The 20,148-nt window shown below is 34.9% G+C and overlaps 1 protein-coding gene across 1 annotated transcript in view; it reads left to right on the top strand.

Moving 5' to 3' along the window:
* LOC118739168 (cyclic AMP response element-binding protein A) overlaps nucleotides 1-19,945 on the top strand; it is a 149,376-nt gene extending 129,431 nt beyond the window's left edge. Inside the window, exons 3-6 of the mRNA XM_036470353.1 lie at nucleotides 10,986-11,779; nucleotides 11,855-12,343; nucleotides 12,424-12,567; nucleotides 19,231-19,945. Coding sequence (XP_036326246.1) covers nucleotides 10,986-11,779; nucleotides 11,855-12,343; nucleotides 12,424-12,567; nucleotides 19,231-19,428 — 1,625 coding nt within the window. The 3' untranslated portion in view covers nucleotides 19,429-19,945. The remainder of the gene's footprint in view (nucleotides 1-10,985; nucleotides 11,780-11,854; nucleotides 12,344-12,423; nucleotides 12,568-19,230) is intronic.
* Nucleotides 19,946-20,148: the final 203 nt, after the last annotated feature.

Genomic DNA, 20,148 nt, shown 5'->3' on the forward strand with positions numbered 1-20,148 from the left:
CAGTACAAAGTTTACCCGTTAGTATAGTTTTTTTCTAACAGTTTCTAAACATATTTATTCCTTTAGATTTCGTTAAAAAAAGCGACATTCTGGACAATATTTTACAAAAATGCAAAAACAAGAAAACAAATATAAATGTTTGAAGAGCCTGAAAGCATTTTCGTATTCTGCACAAATTTTCACGTACGTAAACGATTTTTTAATTAATTAAATTTCAAAGGATAAAGTAACCAATCTTCAAAAAATAAAAATAAAAAATATCTGCCATGCACACTTTTTTGGAAATTGCGCACAAAAGAAATTATTGGGCATAATTTATACATATATAGGCTTATGTACATACATATGTATGTATTTCAACATTGAAATCGTATGCACTTTATCGCAAACCGTCTATCTCTACACTGCTGACAATTTGCTGCTTTTAAGTTTCGCAACAAAATATTAAATTTTACACAAATTGTCGTACATTTCTAATGTTTTTTTTTTTTTATATACACTCTTTATCGAACTAAATGGAAATTTTTCAATTTGTACATATGTATGTATCAGGGATGTTGCGAATTTTTGCATTCGCATTCGTTATGCGAATGATTCGCATCATTTTACACATTCGCGTTCGCATAAAAAGATACGAATGTTTTGCGAATGCCAAAGTGTACATGGGCAGAGAGTTCACTCTAATATTGTTGAAATGGCTCTAAGTCTGTCTAATCAGGGTGCGGACCATAACCGGCTTTTAGCTAGAGGCGCTTAGACTTTGTTGCTTTTTCAATTTTTCCTAATAAGCAATCGTGGTACAAAGCTCAATAAAAATATTAAAAATAAAACTAGTTCATAGTTTGTCGGTATGTATTTTTTTGATTATTTTTCGGTTTTTGTCTTCTTTTGCCTTTTTTGCGAGTTCCAGTGCCTTTTCCTGTCTATTTCGCTATATTATTTTGGATTTTCTAGCCTATTTCATTATTTGATTATGCCTTTTTTATAGGTTTTTAGGTCCTAAAAATCCGTTCCCCGCTTATACGCAACCTAGAAATAATTTTAGACTCCTCCAGCGAAAGCGAAGGATCCGATGTAGAATCTGGAGACATTATAAAATGAGCTTATCTCGGTGAAAATCCCCTCGAATGGTGGAAAACTAAACTGAAATACGACAAACTGACAGATCTGTCCCGCAAATATTTGTTCAGTGCAACCGGCCTTATATACGAGCCTTTAAGAAATCGTCTCATGGGAGAAAAGGCAGCAAAATTACTTTTTTTTCAAATATAATATGCCGCTTTTGAACTTTGACTTGTATTAGATTAAAACACTGTATAGGTTAAGCACACGTTCAATGTTCTAAACATCTATATTGGCAATAAACTATCTGCGCAATGTGTTTAGATCAGCAATCAAAGGGAGATAGTTTTGAGCCAAATGTACGGTTTGCACATGCGTAGATTTTTCATGTATTAGTAGTGACGAATCCATTCAGGCGAATTTGACATATCCTCAGTAGGGTTTGAAAAAAAATTTGAACGGGATTATTTTACTCTGGGGTGCTTAAGCCCTTTTGTTGACGTTGTTTACTTATACAAACTAAAAGTTTATGAATAAAGATTTTATTTTAAAACTACCTGGAAATTAAAAAACCGTTTTGAAAATGTTTAGAATAATTAGCACTTAATTATTTTGGAATGTTTAATTCAAACGTATATTTCCATTTTTCGCTGAGTACAAATTTACTAACTAACCAGGTAAAAACGAATAAATAACTATAAAGACTCATCAAAATTGTAGTGATCTTTATATAATATTATTTTTTATAGAAGTACAGCTGATTATCTAACACAAACTATATAAATCCAAATTCTAAACTTTGTGCAAAAATTAAAAAAAAAATCAACAAATTTTCATTAGAATTGCAAACTTTTTAGCTAAAATTTCTAGAAATACGCATGTATGTAAAGCTATATATATATTATTAATTTATGCCCTCTTTTTTCGCTTAAAAAGCATCTCAGCGACATTTATACAATTTATTTTACTATAAAACTCATGAAATTAAATGAAAACTCAAAATTCTCTGTAATTTTCCTTTAAGGTACCGCCACTGCGATTTGTTTTAATTTCAAGTGTCATATTTTGCATACGATTACTTGGTTTTCGTTTTCTTTTTAACCGACTTCCAAAAAAGATATATATATATATATATATTTTTTTTTTAAGTCGGTTTTTTTTTTTGCAAAAAATTACTTGTTTTATATGTCTGTACTGTAATGTTTGCTGACTGCACTGTAGATGCTGCCAATATAGAAGTATTACATACATATATGCTAATAATTAACAAAATTTGTAAGTAATAAAAACGATGACTTAAGTTGATTATAGCTTCTTTAATGTTATTCCTAACATTCGCATTCGCATTCCAAAAATTCGGATTGTGAAAAATATGACATTCAAAACATCCGCAGTATGTATGTATTTATTAGGAAAGTGGAAAGCAAATTTATCACGATATTCGTGCGGATGCATGTGTTTTTGTCACAGTCACTAGCCAAGTGCAGTGAGGCGGTGAATTGATTGGAACATTACTTGGGTAATGGAGTTTTTTGTGTTTCATTTATTTTCTGTTTAATAATTTCCAGTGCTTCTACACAGACAGCATTGAGCAATTCGCTATATACTCCACTTCATTATTATTTTTTTTTTTTGTGTTAAAGTACGAAATTGTTAACAGCTATACATGTAGCAGCGCTGAATAACTGTATGTAAAAGTACAAAAAATAAAAACAAAAGGGCGAAGTATCACTCCGCTGAATACTGTACTTTAAAGTTAAAACCAGAGCGCGCAATCATTATGAGTTTATCAAAAAAAAAGATATTCAATCATTATTTTAATATTTTAAAATTTGCGATCAATGATAGATAATAATATATTGCATTGCAGTGTTTAGAAATAAAAATTATACATCGAGTTATGTTTTTTTGATTAAAAAAAAAACGAATTTTTCGAGTATTATTTTTTAGATCTTAAATAATCATTATTTTAAGTGTTTTATTTTTCATTGATTTTTATTTTTATAGGAATTCAATTTATACTAAAAACAAATATTTTTAAAGCAAGCTTTCTAAATATGACGAAATTGGACCATAAAAACTGATTTACCAAAAAAAAAAATATACCCGTGCGTCACCTATCGGCAAAATTTTATTCCTTTTCATTCAGTTAGTATACGTTCTAAATAGATTCCCAAACTTGATTTTAGACCCCTTGATGTAGACCCCTTTCAAAACTTTACTGGTTTCGGTGGACCCCCTGCTGCCCTTTCTAACATATTCCCAAAGCCCATCAAAAAATGTGAAGATAAGATCCAACGATGAAAATTTGCATCGTGGGTGAGTTCCAAAACTAAATTCGGAGTGGCAAAAATAAAAATTAAATACCACACACCTGCAAGTTAAAAAAAAACAGAGCTCGTAAACCCATCAAAGTACTATCTCGCCCTGAGGAGTTATATTTTTTAACCCTGGAAGGTCATCGTTCGTCGATTCGACGACGGCATTTCTAAAAGGCGTTATTAAATTAACCTGTGTATCAAAATGCACAAAAATTATTATTTTCACATTATTTTGGTTATATATTTTTTTTAAATAAAACAATATCAAGTAGTTTTTCTTTAGTCTTTTGATTGTAATTCAAGATTGCACAGCTCTGATTCATTTGGCCTTTTGTACAAAACATTAATTAGAAAATATAAAAAATAAATAACTTAAAGTACATATAATTCATTTAAAGTGTTTTTTTCTTAAAAATAATACTATGAACTAAAAAAGGAAAAAAATTTCAGATACGGCAGTTCTCATTTTGTGCAAGAGGCGCAAAGCTCTATTTTATGCTCTCCACAGAGATATTTTTGGCATTTTGCACAGGATGATTTTTAAGCGTCGCTTAGAAGGGGGACAAATTGCGCATTTTTTTTTTCTTCGTCGGTATAACTTTTGGTTGCAATCATCGTGTATTATAACTGCACATGTAAAATATATAAACAAATAAAAAAAAAAACTTAAGAAAATTACTTTGAAAACATGAACGTAAAACATACACAAAGTTCGCATGAATCTAAGTAACCGCACACATCAACAGCACAACACCGTCTAGCGCTGTACGAAAAATTAGCACTATACAAATAAAGGAAAACAGCGATAACGGTAAAATAAAAACTCGCGTCGTCGAAACGACGAACCATGACCTTCCAGGGTTAAGAGCACTCCATAAACTCCTCAAATGTTCGGCTCGCTCCTGAATTTGTACATTGACACACTGGTTCTCTATTTATGTGTTAGTGACAATGGAAAAATTTTGTACGTGTATTGTAGTTTCGGTCATTCGAGTTTTGCAGGGATGTTATTATGTGAACGATGTACAAAAAAGCGCCTAACGATATGTTTACGCAGTAAAAAGTTTATAAAAGGTCAGCTTTGTGAAAACCAGTACAAATGAAAAATCAGTCAGGACACTTTAGTTTGACTCTGAAATCAGGACATGTCCTGATAAATCAGGACGTCTGGTCACCCCACCAAAGCACTATTAATTTCAATTTGTGGTTGTAGCCACACTACTACGCGCAGCCTAAATCATCTAGTCTGTCAATAGTTGTCGTCAATGTCCACTAACGGCAGACCCAGGAAACGTGCTATTTTTATGGGGTCAGACCAGAGAGGGTGTAAGCTGTCTTGATTTTAGGTGTTGAGGAGGCGTTGTGTGGATTGCCTTCACAACCTGGACATGTGTTAGGTATGTCGGGATCGAGTCTCGATGAGTAGGCGCTAAGCTTGCTACAGTTTTCAGGCTTTAGTGGCGCCAGAGTTACGCATGTCTCTCGAGGCAGATCAAGCTCTCAGCAAATGAGGTGAGTGTAAACGTGACGTATGTGGGCTTGAGGTGTCTTGCTTCATTTGTAACACTTACTTTTTCAATGGTTGAAACCATTTTTTCTTCTATAACACCCACAATCTTCTGAGCTTTTGCTTTTACGCTTTGGCCCATTTCAATGCTGTTAGTGTTGCAATGTCGAAATCCGGGATCACTAACTATGTCCATTACCAGCAATTTCAACAGACGCTAATCACTGGTTGTTGAGCTTACGAGTGTTAGCCACAGGACTCGCGAGCTTTCGGATTTCTTTTCGAATTTAGGATCAAGTCGCAGCCTCTGAAGAATTTCTATTGGCTTGTAATTTATCTGGGGGATCCCGAAAAAATATTACTTTTTATTTTCATAAAAACTCTTACTGTACGTACATATGTATATATTAGGGATGTTTCGAATGTCATATTTTTCAATGTTGCTTGATATACTACTTAACCGTTTAATGCCTGAAGCTAGAAGCCGGTTATTGTCCGCACCTTGGTTAGACAGACTTAGAGCCATTTCAACAATATTAAAGTGGACTCTCTGCCAATGTACACATTCGCATTCGCAAAACATTCGTATCATTTTATGCGAATGCGAATGTGTAAAATGATGCGAATCATTGGCATATCGAATGCGTGATCAAATATTCGCTACATCCCTGGTATCTGTGTATGTATTTAAGGTATTTGAAATAATATCTGTATCAATATTCTGTCATTCAAAGAGGAAAACGATTGCAAAATAATAAACACGAAATAATGTAGACAAAAAGCAATTGTCTAAATAATAATTTGTATGAAAATACAATTGCAGAAGTATGTAAATTCAAATTTTAGACGCTTTCAATGTTCGACATACGTAATATGTACTTACATATGTATAGAAATATGTATAAACAGGTGCATTAAAAAAATGGTAATTTAGGTAGAGACTGCTGCTCGTGAGCTTTACAACATTTATTTCCAGCACACTGTTTACTACTAGGTAAATTACTATATCTGAATTATATTGTTTTAAAATTTTTAAATTTTCAATAATTCAAACTTGGAGTTGCTTGCAAACAATTTTTGTTATTCCTAGCGTTCAATGAACAAATAAAATCGCACACAAATGTGCCTACAAATACTATGTATGCACATTAGGGTGGTCCAAAATAAGTAAAGTTGGAATTTTAATTCTCTCACCCCCTAGGATTGGGTATGGGGAAAAAACAACCTTTCGTAGGAATTCAAGAGACTTCTAATAACAATACCCAACTGTTTATTTAACCATTTTTTAATACTAAAGATTTTTTATTTATCCCCCCATTGCATTTTCTGACATTTTTTGGGAGTTGTGGCGGACCTATAAAATATAGTTACTATGAAAAAATGGTTAAATAAATAACGGAATCTTCTGAAGAGATACAAAGTTTAGCGAAAGATATTGATTTTGAGGACTTCTATACCATTTCTACGAAAAGTGTTTTTTCCCATATAAAATACATGGAAAACTTTGAGCACTTTGAGCGACCTCTAAATATTTTTTTATTTCAAAATAAAAAATAGGGGTATATTTTTTCGGTATAGAACAATCCTAGGCGGTGCGAACATAAAAATTCCGACTTTACTTTTTCCACGTGCGTTTTTGGACCACCCTAATGTACATACATACATATGTATGTATGTAGCTACCCAAAGGTGTCTGTATAAACATACTACACTACTACTATTTACACTACTGTTTACTTTTGACGGAAATTTAAAAATTATTTCAAAACCATATACACACAAGCTCACGGGGTCTTCTTATCATCCGAACTTTGTGTTTTCTTAAAAACTGATACAGCAAAATATGCAAATAGTTTCTGTAATATAATTATTAATACATACAGTCAAATTAGAAAAACCTGGAAATTTCTTGCTTGGCGATCAGTTCTTTTAGAACATTGCTAGTCGGGAGGAAAATAAAACTTAATACATAGTACACACAGCGTTTTGGAACCAGCGCATCGTTTTGGAAAAAAGGCTTTCAGGTACATACATACTAGGAATGTTGATCCCGGGATTCCGGGATCCCGGCCTTTTTTACGTCCCGAGAATTCCGGGATTATTCGCCAATAATTTTCGGTGTTTGTAATTTACACTGATGGCAATAATAGAAACTCCTTTTCTTGACCAGTATTGGCTATATTTCGTTTTTTTTTTATTCAACAATTTTTAATGAGCTTGAGGAAGTTTTTAATGAAAAACTTATTGTGGAAAAGCAACAATAATTTGAAAAAATGGTAGAAGTGATAGCTATTTCGGAAATCACCACATTTCCTCCTTTTTTCAGTAGGCTTCGAGCCGACGATCCCACTGACTCAGCCAGTTGCCTATGCATTTTTTATTTTTATTTAATAACCAGCAGACCCGGCGAACTTCGTCCCGCCCAAAATTAATTTTGTGTATTGAAACATTTTGATCCAACATTTTCACCAACAGTTCACGTTCAAGATTTTTAGTGACGCATTTATCTTCTAATATTACGGTTTGGTGGTTGTCAGAAGGTATATTTCCGTTGCCATCTTAAATAACCTATCAAAAGTCTATATATGCATACAAAGGTACGTAATATCTTCAGTGCGTTTGAAAGGCGCCACGCCCCCTTATAAAATAGCCGCAATTTTCTCTAAGAGTATGGCATTGATTTCATATATCTCAATACTCTACCATGAACACTTCCAGAGATATGCAGTATGAAAAGTTCAGTTTGTATGTGAGTTGCCACGTCCCCTTTTCCAAAAACCACAAATTTTCTCCATGAGTATGCGATTGTTTTCGTTTATCTCCATACAATGATCGAGTACTCTACCATGAACACTTTCAGAGATATGCAGTGTGAAAAATTCGGTTTGTATGGGAGGTGCCACGCCTCCTGCACATAGCGGTATGAAATATACTTTACATCCGATTCTCATACCTACCATATATGCACAAAAAATTTCATAGATATCGGTCAAGCCGTTTAGGAGGAGTTCGACCACTAACACCGTGACACGAGATTTTTATATTAGACTAGCAGAGCACCCGACTTCGTTCGGGGTAAACAAATCAAAATGTAAAACAGTAATACAAATATTCAGTTCGGCATAAATTAGAGGAGGAAAACTATTTTCTTTCTGTTTAAATTAAGGTATCCTTATGAGCCATACTTTTAGATTTATCGTACTTCAACTAATATATCGTCGTTTAAAGTACAAAACCGCGTATCAACAAAATGCAAAACCGCGTATCAACAAAATGCAAAACCGCGTATGGGAGGTTGCATAAATTATTTTCTAGAGTAAAAACACTCATATTTCAAAAAGGTTCTCTTTTTTATAAAGCAATCGCATTTCTGGCCAGTATATTTCAGGACGAATGGATAAGGATTGAGCCAAGAGCTTGTGTGAGCAAATCCAACTTTTGGCAGCCAATGTCAATTACGCGATTTTGCAGAATGACCATGGATTAAGGAAACGATAGAATTTTTAAATTAAACTTAGTCTACTATGGTACATTCCGTTTAGCTCCGTGACGATGGAATACACCAAACGTGTTCTCCATACGTCCTCAGCAACATATTTTTGGGTGCTAGTTTGAATAGCTTTTGTTACTGTTTACTCGTATTATTTAATTACACTTCATGTTTTTAACTTTTATATAAGCTGAGTTTGTTTTGCCAGCTGGTTTGCAATGGAAGTACTTACATAATTCTACGCCTTTATTTTCCATTAGTTTCAAGGCTAGACAATACATACGTTACCAAAAAGCCAAATTTTATTATACGAAGGTCCCATTATACTAATACGGCTAAGTAAAATGACGTTTAGCAATACCACCAGCTCCGTCGGGGTTTCAGACAGGGCTACTCCCTATCATGTGATTTCTTTAATCTGACGTGGCAGAAACTTAAATACCCACCATTAAGAAGAATGGAGGACAACAATCCCAAAAGTGTCAGCCAGCCGAAATCAGCTCCACTTTCACCCAATCGAGTCTCGCAACCGCCCTGAAATTTACTTGAAAAGCACACAAGATCCGAGTCCAAGTAACTCAATCCCTCAGTCAAAAGAATACGCCTCTGATGCCTCAAGCGAAATGCGAGAAATGATAATGCTTCTCAAGCAAAGTCATGCAACAAATCACAACTATGATCAATCTTCTCGTCACCCTTACGACGAAGTCCAGTATCCATACAATTTCATGAATATTCTCCTGTGGAATGCTAACGGCCTATCAAAACACGTACTCGAGGTTAAAACGCTACTCAAGTCTCATAATATAGATATTCTCCTAATATCCGAAACCCATTTCAGCAAAAAAAAAAACTATTTTCAGATACCGAATTACAAATTCTAAAGCACATGCTGGCTCAGCTATATTAATAAAAAACAATATTAAACACTTTAATATAAACTCATACTGCACGGAAGCTATCCAAGCTACCAATATAGTTGTCGAGGACTTGAAAGGCCAAATAATAACCGAAGCATGCGATCAAGTCAGAAGATTATTTTATACAGACTTTTGCGTGTTTAAAGGTATTGCAGATAATGAAATAATATGTAATCCCTGTTTCTTCATCTTCATCTTGAATATTTGAAATATTTGAAAAGTTTTGAATATTTGAAAAGTTAGAGCTATGGCTAGGTTCAGTGTGTTCAGACAACATTTACTTTGAAGAAAGAAACTTGTCCACCACTAAAAATAAACAGAAAGGCTATACCACAAAATATAGTGTCAAGTACCTTGGGATGACACTAGATATAAGACTTACCTAGAAAACAAAATTTCTCAAGCGAAACTATAACAAGCAAGCCTTCAATGGGTTATAGGACACAAATCTAAATTAAGCCTAGATAACAAGTTGTTGATTTTTAATATGATGATTAAACCATGTTGGGCATATGGAATCGGACTTTGGGGCGCAGCGTGTAATTCAATTTAGAACAGGCTTCAAAGAAATACGAATATCCACAAAGATCTTAATGTAAATACGGTCCATAAGGACATAAGAGGGCTAAGCACCAGTTACTCAGCACGGTTAATGAACCATCCAAATCGACTAACGAGAGATGTTCTTAGCCCGGGATATGCAAGAAGACTAAAAATAAAGGATTTTTCCGATATTATCAAATGATTCGCAATATAATAAATTTCGATATCCGCAATATATCAATTGCGGCTCTGGAACTCGTCCTTTCAGACCGACTACTCAACGCCAGTGTCAGAGCGGCTCGGGAACTTGTCTTTTCCGACTGAACACAGCCTACTGGTTTGTAATTACTTAAATACAGAGAAGCGAAGGCAGTGCGGCTCTGGAACTCATCCTTTCAGACCGCCTGCCCAGCACGTTAGCCAGCGATCCTGCTGCTCGGAATCTTGTCCATTCCGACAGCCACAACAACTGCCATATATGTATACATATGTAAAAAAAATACAAAATTTCTAAGCATTGCCGCAGAAATTTTAAATTTAATGGTAGTTTGCAAGATTTGAAAACTTATTGTTAGTTTCGAAAGAAAGATTCAATAAATAAATACATCTCAGTAAATAGGTGATTTTAAGACCATAGATTCGGTAGGTTAGTTATTTTGGATCACCCTAATATCTTTGTTGTTATACTTTTTTAATATACATATGTATGTACGTACTTTATGGGCTTGAAAATGATTCTTACTCAACGAATAGAGCTATAAATTGCATATTCCAATTTTTTCTTATTTCGCCTATGGAGAGGCATTTTTTTAATTAGCAACAAAAAATTATAAGTCAATCACCCAGTGTCAATAGTCAATTTAACGAGTTCCTTTACTTCTTAAATGCTGAAATTATTTTGTCAAAAGTATACAAATATGATTTTCTGTCCAAAAATTTCCACAGGGAGTTCAATGCTTGACCTCGTATATATTGAATATTACTTTATGTATTTTGTAGAAAAAATATCAGCAAGCTGCCGAAGTCCATTGCCTTTATGGCAAAAGTAAATACTCTTTGTAATTAAACTGAGTCATCATACCCGCTATGATTCAATAATAACTCACCTCCTTCTTTTACTTTCCTTTTTCATCTTCACGCAGACATGGAAGACGAATGCTATCCTGCAATTTCGCTAAAAACCGCAACCAGCAACACAGCACGATTACGGCATGACGTAGACATTTCCAGCGGCGTCGATCCCAAATGTCTAGCCATATCTGTGGAGTGCGATGTCACACCGATGGAATTGTCCACCGTGGAAACCAGCAACCACGCTACAAGCAATAGTAAGGGAGCAAATACATTGCTCACAACTGCCACAGTCGCCGCCTCCGCATCAACACCTGCATCATTTGGCACACTTAACGTCGCCACCAGCACAGCAACCGGTAGCAACAACCTTACAGCGAGCACAAATACCCGCCAAACTGCTGCAGCGCTACCCATACGCTACACAAACGCTGGCATCTATGCCAGCCTTAGTAAAATCAACACCACCGCACCGATGACATTCAACCTGCGTACCGCCGAAACGTCGAGTGGCACATCCAGCAACAGCAGCAGCTCCACTTTCAGCGGCAGCAACACAACTACCATTACACTGGGTAAACCCGCCGTCGCCACACCGGCAAACCTCCAACAGTACCTACCTCAAACGTCGGTCAGCACAGTTTTTGAACAGAGCAGTTGTCATACGCCGTCATCTGTACGCGAAGGCAGCTCCTCGCCCGACATCTGTTCAGACATTGAGATCGATGAGTCAGCCATAAAGGATGAGCCCATGTCGCCAGATTCCAGTTGCCCGCCCAGCCCAAACTCGCCAGAATGTATGACAATGGCGAAAATCTCTCATTTGGCCGCGCGCTCTAACTCCGATCTCGTCTTTGAACATAAGGTCAGTACTCAATCAATGTTCTTCGATTAAATACGCTTAATATTAATAAATTTTCCAACTCCGCATTAACCCTAGAACGGTTGCCTGCAGCTAACTCCCGCCTCACAGAGCCTACTCAAAGCGCAACAGCTCGCCCTGAACGCCAGCGCCGCCACCAAAGGTCAAAATATTTTAATGCCTAAATTTAATATAAAGTCCGAGAATGGCTATAGTAGTGTTAATGTTCCCGCGAAGCATAACGGTCAATATGGTCTGCCGCTGACGCCACCCTCCTGCTCATCAAGTGATGGTGATTCTGAAGGTAATTTAACACCGGAACATATACTATCGCCACTTTCGCCCAACACTTCAGTTTCTATATCTGTGGCTAACCCTGCAGTCATTTCGCCCGTTGCTCTACATTCCGCAAACGTGCCCCGTAGTGCCAGTAGCAGCAGCTCTTCATCGCCATCATCTGCATCGTCATCGACATCATCCCTGCACGTCGCCGGCCGACATGCGGCAGGTGGGACTACTGGTTCCACACGTCAGCCTATACACACCCCGCTTATTAGCACTCAGCCGGTAGAGAAAATATTGATTATTTATATCTTGAAATCAATACTAATTATAGCAATTCCGTTTTTGTTTTATGGAATGAACAGAAAGGCTCCACAGGCGTGCTGATTCTAACCGAAGAAGAGAAACGCACATTGCAAGCAGAAGGATATCCAATCCCGCAAAAGCTACCACTTACCAAGGCTGAGGAAAAGTCACTCAAGAAAATCCGAAGAAAAATCAAAAATAAGGTAAGCTCCCTAAGGGATAGGGATTATACACTTTTTTTGTTCATTCATAATACCAAAAATGTTTTCCAACCGACTATGATTATTTCCGCTGGTTGTTTTCATTGCCAAAAAGGCAGTGTCTCTTGAAATTTAAATTAATTTAAAATTTTTTCCGCCATGTTGGATCCGCCATTTTGAATTTTAAAAAACAAGCATCGGATTCGTAATCTGCGACACCAGAAACCCCCGAGTAACGAGTTTCAAGCGATTCCGATCAATTTTTAAAAAAGTCATCCACTATATTGGATCCGCCACTTTGAATTTTGGAAAACTAACATCGGATTCGTAATCACCGACCCCGAAAACCCCCGAGTAACGAGTTTCAATCCATTAAAACTTTCAGAAGCATCAAAATCAACTTGGTAAACTTCAAAGTCGTTTTTCTCGAAATCTTTTTTTCTGAGCGTAGGTCCCTTTTAACTTTACGTGTCACATATATCGCTATTAGGATACACTTGCACTATTATTCGCTCTCACCATGTACCTTAGGAGTACCTCTTCTAGGAGACTAAATAAAATGCTGGGCAATAGCAACAAAGACTGGCAGTCCCTGGCAGGCAATACATATGTACATATTAGACTGAATATAAGAAATTTAGGATAGATATCAAGAGAGTTGTATGATAACGGTTGCTCCTCTGTCCGAAAATCGAGATCTCCGGGCACATTTATCCTATCAAAAAATTCCTTTAATATATAATCCGTAAATGCCTAAATAAGGATGTACATATATGCTTAAGGATGTATCCTTATCATTTTAGTTCACATAGAATTGACGAAACCGGGTTTACACAGCAAGTAGATCATCACTACAAAAATAAACAGGTTTTAGGGAAACCGAGCGGAGCTAAACAGAGTACATATACGAAAGTTCGTTTGGATTTTAAATTCGACGAGAAATCAAAATAGTTTAAGGTATTTTTCAGTGTTGCCAGAACTTTTTGGATGAACCGGCTAAATTGGCAAAGAAAACCGGCTAAAAACGGCTAAAATGTTTCAACTAAATTTCACATGTTTTATTTAAATAAATCACGAGTAAAAAGACTATTTCTTGGAGAGAAGTTACAAATTCGAGCCGAAAAAAATTTTGCCAGCAAGAATTTGCAATTAGGAAAAACATATGATTGTGGCACATGGTTGGATTTTTTGTCGACGATAATTTGAATAACCAAGTTCGTTAAATTTAAAAATTTACAAACTGGAGCGATTTTAAAATGAAAAATGTAAGTTAATACTTGTTTACTTAATTAATTTAGTTAATTCCAATGATTTGAAAGGACTACTATTTATTACTATTACTATCTGATATTTTGAGTGATAATTTTCGCTGAAATTTCGACGAACAAACCTATTGTCTTCCCTACAAGGCCTTTTCAGACTGATTGATTCTCAATACACTCAAATAGAAACCAATACACTTAAAAAACGCTGTAAAAATTTCCCTTCAATTCTAAGGCAGTAAAACAATGGCCTTAAGTTAACATCAACCGAGGCCATATGTTGACAAGGGATGCAAAATCACAGTTACACAAAAGAACTGGTCATTTTTCAGAAATCCCTTCAATTCTGATGTAAAATATGATGCTAAAAGACTGCAGATCTCCCATTTAGATGACCGGTCATATGGCCGGAAGATGACTCATAGGATTCCCAGCGAGTTTTGCTTTACATAAAAATTTGTGCTCTTTTATTTTCATTATGACTCACTTCTGTGTTGGTTCCTTTAATTCAAGTTGGCATTCGGTTTTTGGAATTTGAATAAGTTCTCAGCAAAAACGTTTGTTTAAAAAAATACATATGTGTACATAGTGCTTGAAAATATCAATTTTTCCATTACAGTGCGCAAAAATTATGTTTTTTAATTTAGGCAGAATTGAATATGCGCTATCTGGGAAGACAATATCTACATGTAATTCTGTTTGTTGGCACTATATCCAAACACAAACGCATCTTAAGAGTCTTAACAGTGAAACAATTTCTTATTTTCTAAGTTTGCGAATAAAACTTCACACTTAGAATTAAGACATTTATAACAAACATTTTATGAAGAAAATCCCTTCTTCGTTTAAAATAAAAATAAGCGAAATCGGCCCAATTTCATACAATCCTGCCTGACATGAAAATTTTCTCCGCGATAAGGCTAGTAGCCATTTATAACAGATTTTGGGTCGCTTAGTCAAAAATGGAAAAATATATACATATTTGAAATTTAAGAAAACAAGGCAAATAGCAAAATCGGCTAAAAACGGCTAATTTTTTTTGGCAAAACGACTAACAAATCGGCTGCCGGCTAAATCGAAATTTCTCCGGCTGTTTGCTATCGCAACCGGCTAAATCTAGCCGGAAAACGGCTAAAATGGCAACACTGGTATTTTTCTATAAATCTTTCCAATCGCATTCCACACATATTTACTTTAACCGCTTTTGATCGAAGTCTTATGGCTCAGTTATGCATATTTACTCTAGCAGGCCAATTCTGCTTGTTACCGAACATTTTTACACCGGAAAATTTTGTTACCAAAAAATAACATCACTTCTTGTAACCGCAATTCTAAGTACCTTGGTAACAATCTATATACACCCTGCAGGAAACTTAATTAATTTAAAAGCAATTTATAAACTACTTTATTTTCAATGATAACCAATTGAAATTCTCACTATTTTACCTGCAACGAACTCATTTATTTGGCATGGCTATGTCCTAGGAAGCGGTCAATTACCTTTTCCTGCATGTATTTTCAACTAATTTAAAATGCATTTGGATTAAACAACTTTAAGGTCAGTCGTTTGAATTCGCTTTCGTTCTGCACTTCACAGATGCTTTTTCATAATTAAGAAAACCCGAAATTAAAAATTTAAAATATGCTTTTTCATACCTCCAAGACACAAATTGTTTCTTTGAGTAAACAAGTATCGAAATTCGAAACATTTACTCATTGCATTTGTTTTAAAGTAGTCCTTCAATTAGTTGATTTAAAAAAAAAAAATCACGTGCTTCCGTCAGACCCCATATAATACGCGAAGCGATTTTTTGTCCAGGATAAAAGATTTGCACCCTTTAACTAGATTTTCAAATATGAGATGTCAAATTAAAGCGCTTGATCTGTAGATCTGCAAACTGGTTTTAGTTTTTCGAAAAGAAAAACCTGTTGAAAATTTTAATTCATATTATTTAATAATCAATGCCACCAAATCCGCACCGTTCGATCGATTTTCCCAAAATAAGGCGTCAAACTAAAAGATTTCGACTGCAGATGTGCAATGGGGTTTAACTTTTTTGAAAAGAGTTGCCACCTTTTAAAAAATTATATTCAAATTATTTAAAAAAATAAATAAATTTTTACAAACAGGGTATCAATCGAAATGGTTTTGAAAAGCTTTGTTTCCTAGCTGAACTAAAGGAGAGTTGCCACCTATTTAAAAAATCATATTATGTATGTAAAAGAAATATGTATCACCATATGGGTGCCAAACGAAAGGATTTCAGAAAGTAGTAGTTTGAAAATATTTTGAAGAGGTTGTCACCTGCTTGAAATATGTAATTAAAATATGTAATTCCACCCATTCTAACATAAATGTATTGCTTAGTAGCTGCCTTGAATCGCGGTTATTAGCAGTGGTAGGAGTTCTGGCAATAAAATTTGCTGCTAACGAGCAGAATAGACTGTAACGGTGGATTTTTTCCGACTGAAACAACCTTTTTTTTTTAATTCATAGTACGTTTTCAAAATCTATTGGAACCAAGGCACATTAAACAGGTAGTATCAGTAGAGCAAAAACAACATTTGCGTGTATTTTGTTGTTGCTTCTGGTATCGAAAGTGTCAAAAACTGTTCTGAATTTTTTCTTCTAAATCAAAGCGTGCCATGTGAAATACAAAAAATTATAAAAAATAAAAAATTGAAATTGGAAAAAATAAAAATTGATGCAACTTTCTTTCCTAGTAAATTTGTTTGCTTCTCGAAGCATTGATCCATCCTTTGCAAGGCCCAGTAATCAGCGGTTGTGCTGCTGAGTTGGGCGATCGTTCCAAAAGCTGCTATTCAATCGCTTGTTTTGTATGGAAAAAGGTTTCACATGCAAATGGATTTTAACAATTCAGAATTTTTGTGAGAAAAAATTAAAAATATTTGACATTTTCGAGACCAAATAATTTGAAAATAAATCAAATCAGCTGCTCTACTGATACTACCTGTTCAATGTACCTTGATTGGAACATTTGTTGTCTAAAAAATTACTCATACGCCCTGACCACGCATTACACTGGATCACAAATTATAATTTGGTTTTTGTTCTCCAGACGCCACTGTCGAATTTGTATGTAGAATCGCCCGCTGATTCCAAAAATCGAGTTAATTTTTTATTGTATGAATACGTTTTCGAGATATTTTCAATTTACCGTTATTCAGCTTAAAACAAAAGGTGGTTCCACTTAATAGCTTATATCTCATGAACCAATTTAACTAACTGAAAATGGAATACGACAAATGAAAGTTAACAAAACCATAAACCGCCTATACATCACTTTCCGATAGGACTGATAGTTTCTGACAAATTAATTAATCATTCCAGCTTTTTTTTAAAAAATCAAGTTTTAACTGGAGGAAAGTTAAAAAACGAATAGGTTCTGTGTAAAATTCTTGCAGTTGTGCTAAAGCCTCTTCTGTTACAAACAAATCAAGTGAAAGTAAGTCATACAAATCTTGGAATTTATTTACAAGCAAATGTTTTTACCGGCTTTTGCAAATTAAATAAGTTCTCTGCAAGATAGTTTGTTTAAAAAAATATTTACATACGTGTACATATATGGTATATGGGGTATGGAAATATCTCTTTTCCCTAGCAGTAAACGTTTTAGTGTGGGCAACAATGATATTTTTCAAATAAGGCAGATTGGAATATGCGCTCTCTGAGAAGACAATACCTGTAATTATTGTACCATGATGTGGCAGGATACATTTTGCAGCGAATTTCTAAACGGTTCAAAACAAGCATTTGCATATTTTATTCTTAAGCCAAAATTGATGAAAATGGTACATTACGTGGCAGCGCACATCAGATATTACCATCGCTTATGGTCTATAACATGATTTTTCTATCATGGGTCCATAATATGTACATACAAAATAAGTTTATATAAATGTAGTTGTTTTTATTGTGATTTTACGTGACAGCAAAACCAAACACAAACAACAAAGCATAAGAGACCATGATAAAAAAATAGGAAGGTAGAACCGCTGAGAGGAATTTTTTAAATTCTTGACGTTTGCAAGCAATTTAATTTTAAAATTTTACACACAAACTCACACTCACATTCCCATTTTCAATCTTAAACAACAACAACTTTGAACAATTCCTTTTGTTTTACTCTCGATTTTATATGATTTTAAAATGTTGGCAAACTTCCAAAAACAACAAGTTTTTCTAACGAAATCTGGTTACCTTCTCAATTACATCGGCAACCTATTTTCTTTACCTCTATACTCTTGCCACCTGCAGAGCTACCCACCCGGGCACAGGGCGTTTCGCCGCCCGTGGTGGCATACATTGAACATTTTTGCTGTAAACCAGTGTTATTTGTGTCATTCACCAATTTCACAATTTACCAAATGCCTATTAAAGTTAAATCTCTCGGAGCCTTTGAAAGAGGAAAAGAAACAAAACGTTCGATTTATTTGACACAGTCTAATGCACATATAGTGGCTCACGCGTCGATTTTTTTAAATATTCACAATGTTTTTCAAGGTAACTTTTTTCTGTTATTTTTCTATAAAAATATTGTCCAACTTTAGCCAAAACCATATAAATCAAAGATTCAAACTTTAGGAAATTTCAACAAGTTTTTATCAAAATTTCGAACTTTTTAATCTGAATATTTACAAAATTTTTTGGTATGCCGCTTTATAGCCCATACAATTTTAAAGTCGTGAGTGCAAGATTCAAGTGGCTAAAGATTGCATTGAATTTTAATATATATGTATTTTTTTCTGACACATTTTTGCACTTTTTTCATATATGAAAAAATGTGTTTATTTGAGGAATTCAGGCTCAAAACTTTGTCGAACTGTGTAGCATACTATTACATATTTCATACAGTTCATAGAAGTAATAACATCACTTTAATATTTTCGAGCATTCAAAGCTTACCCCACGTCTCCACCGTCTGCTAAATGTGTCTTGACATCTGTTAAATTTCCCGTTCTCGCATGTGGGCAACTTGCTGTCTTAGCATATCACTTTCAAAACGGCATCAAGCCCATCCGATCGATCTGTACCCAATGTAAATGGCGCGGTAAAATGAAAACTGAGTTGTCAAACTAAGAAATGACAGCTGATGTTAAGTAAGCGATGGTAAGAAATTCGGCAAGGCAGATATGGTTTAACAGTGGAAATTTGCGGTCTCCACCTGACATTTCTGTCTTAACACAGCTTTTTTAACAGAATCTATAGAAGGTGGCGACGTAGGGTTAGTCACAGCCGTCTTAATTTCGTCTGAGCTAAACACTTTTTGGATACACGTTAGAGAATAGTCATTAAAAACACAGATTGGAAAAGATATTTGTTTTCCATATACCTACATAAAAATTCACAACTAATTCAATGAAAAAATTCTTTCGCCTTCAGATTTCCGCACAAGAGAGTCGGCGCAAAAAGAAGGAGTACATGGATCAACTAGAGCGTCGCGTCGAAATACTCGTCAATGAGAATAATGAGCAACGCAAACGTTGTGACGCATTGGAGCATACGAATGCAAATCTACTAAGTCAATTGCACAAATTGCAAGCGATGCTGAACAAACAGAACAGCAAAAAGAATGCTTGAGCGGTTCGACGGGAAAGGGAGTTGCAAATAGAAAGTATTGACTCCTTCCTTCTCCACCAAATAGCAGCGAAATGAATTTATTGTGCGAGAATGTGTAGTGCAGCCAACGCGGGAGCCGGTGTGTAAGAGCAGTGCGACGCAAAGAAAATGAATGCTGAATGCGTGAATGAGATGATTTTGAGCTACCTATATATAATTAATAATGTTAAATAGTAGTTTAAAACATAAATATTTTATGAAATATTTACACAGATAGAAACATTTTATGCAATATATACGCATGTACATATATCAATATATGTACGTATGTAGTATATGTAGCAATTACATATGCTTACAATTTTTTTAAATATTTAAATGCTTGCAAAATTTGTTTATCCAAAATATACATAGTATGTATATAAAATTATAGGGCTGGATAGGCTGTTAAAACAATTACATATATCATAAATACGAGTAAATATCGTCGTTTAAAGTACAAAACCGCGTATCAACAAAATGCAAAACCGCGTATCAACAAAATGCAAAGCCGCGTATGTGAGGTTGGATAAATTATTTCCTAGAAAGTAAAAACACTCATATTTCAAAATGGTTCTCATTTTTATAAAGCATTTCTGGCTAGTATATTTCATGATGAATGGATAAGGATTGAGCCAAGAGCTTGTGTGAGCAAATCCAATTTTTGGCAGCAAATGTCAGTTACGCGGTTTTGTACTTTAA

The sequence above is a fragment of the Rhagoletis pomonella genome, unplaced genomic scaffold, assembly GCF_013731165.1.
Source record: "Rhagoletis pomonella isolate Grant_MI unplaced genomic scaffold, Rhpom_1.0 Rhpom_scaffold_00005, whole genome shotgun sequence".
NCBI classification, from domain to species: Eukaryota; Metazoa; Arthropoda; class Insecta; order Diptera; family Tephritidae; genus Rhagoletis; species Rhagoletis pomonella.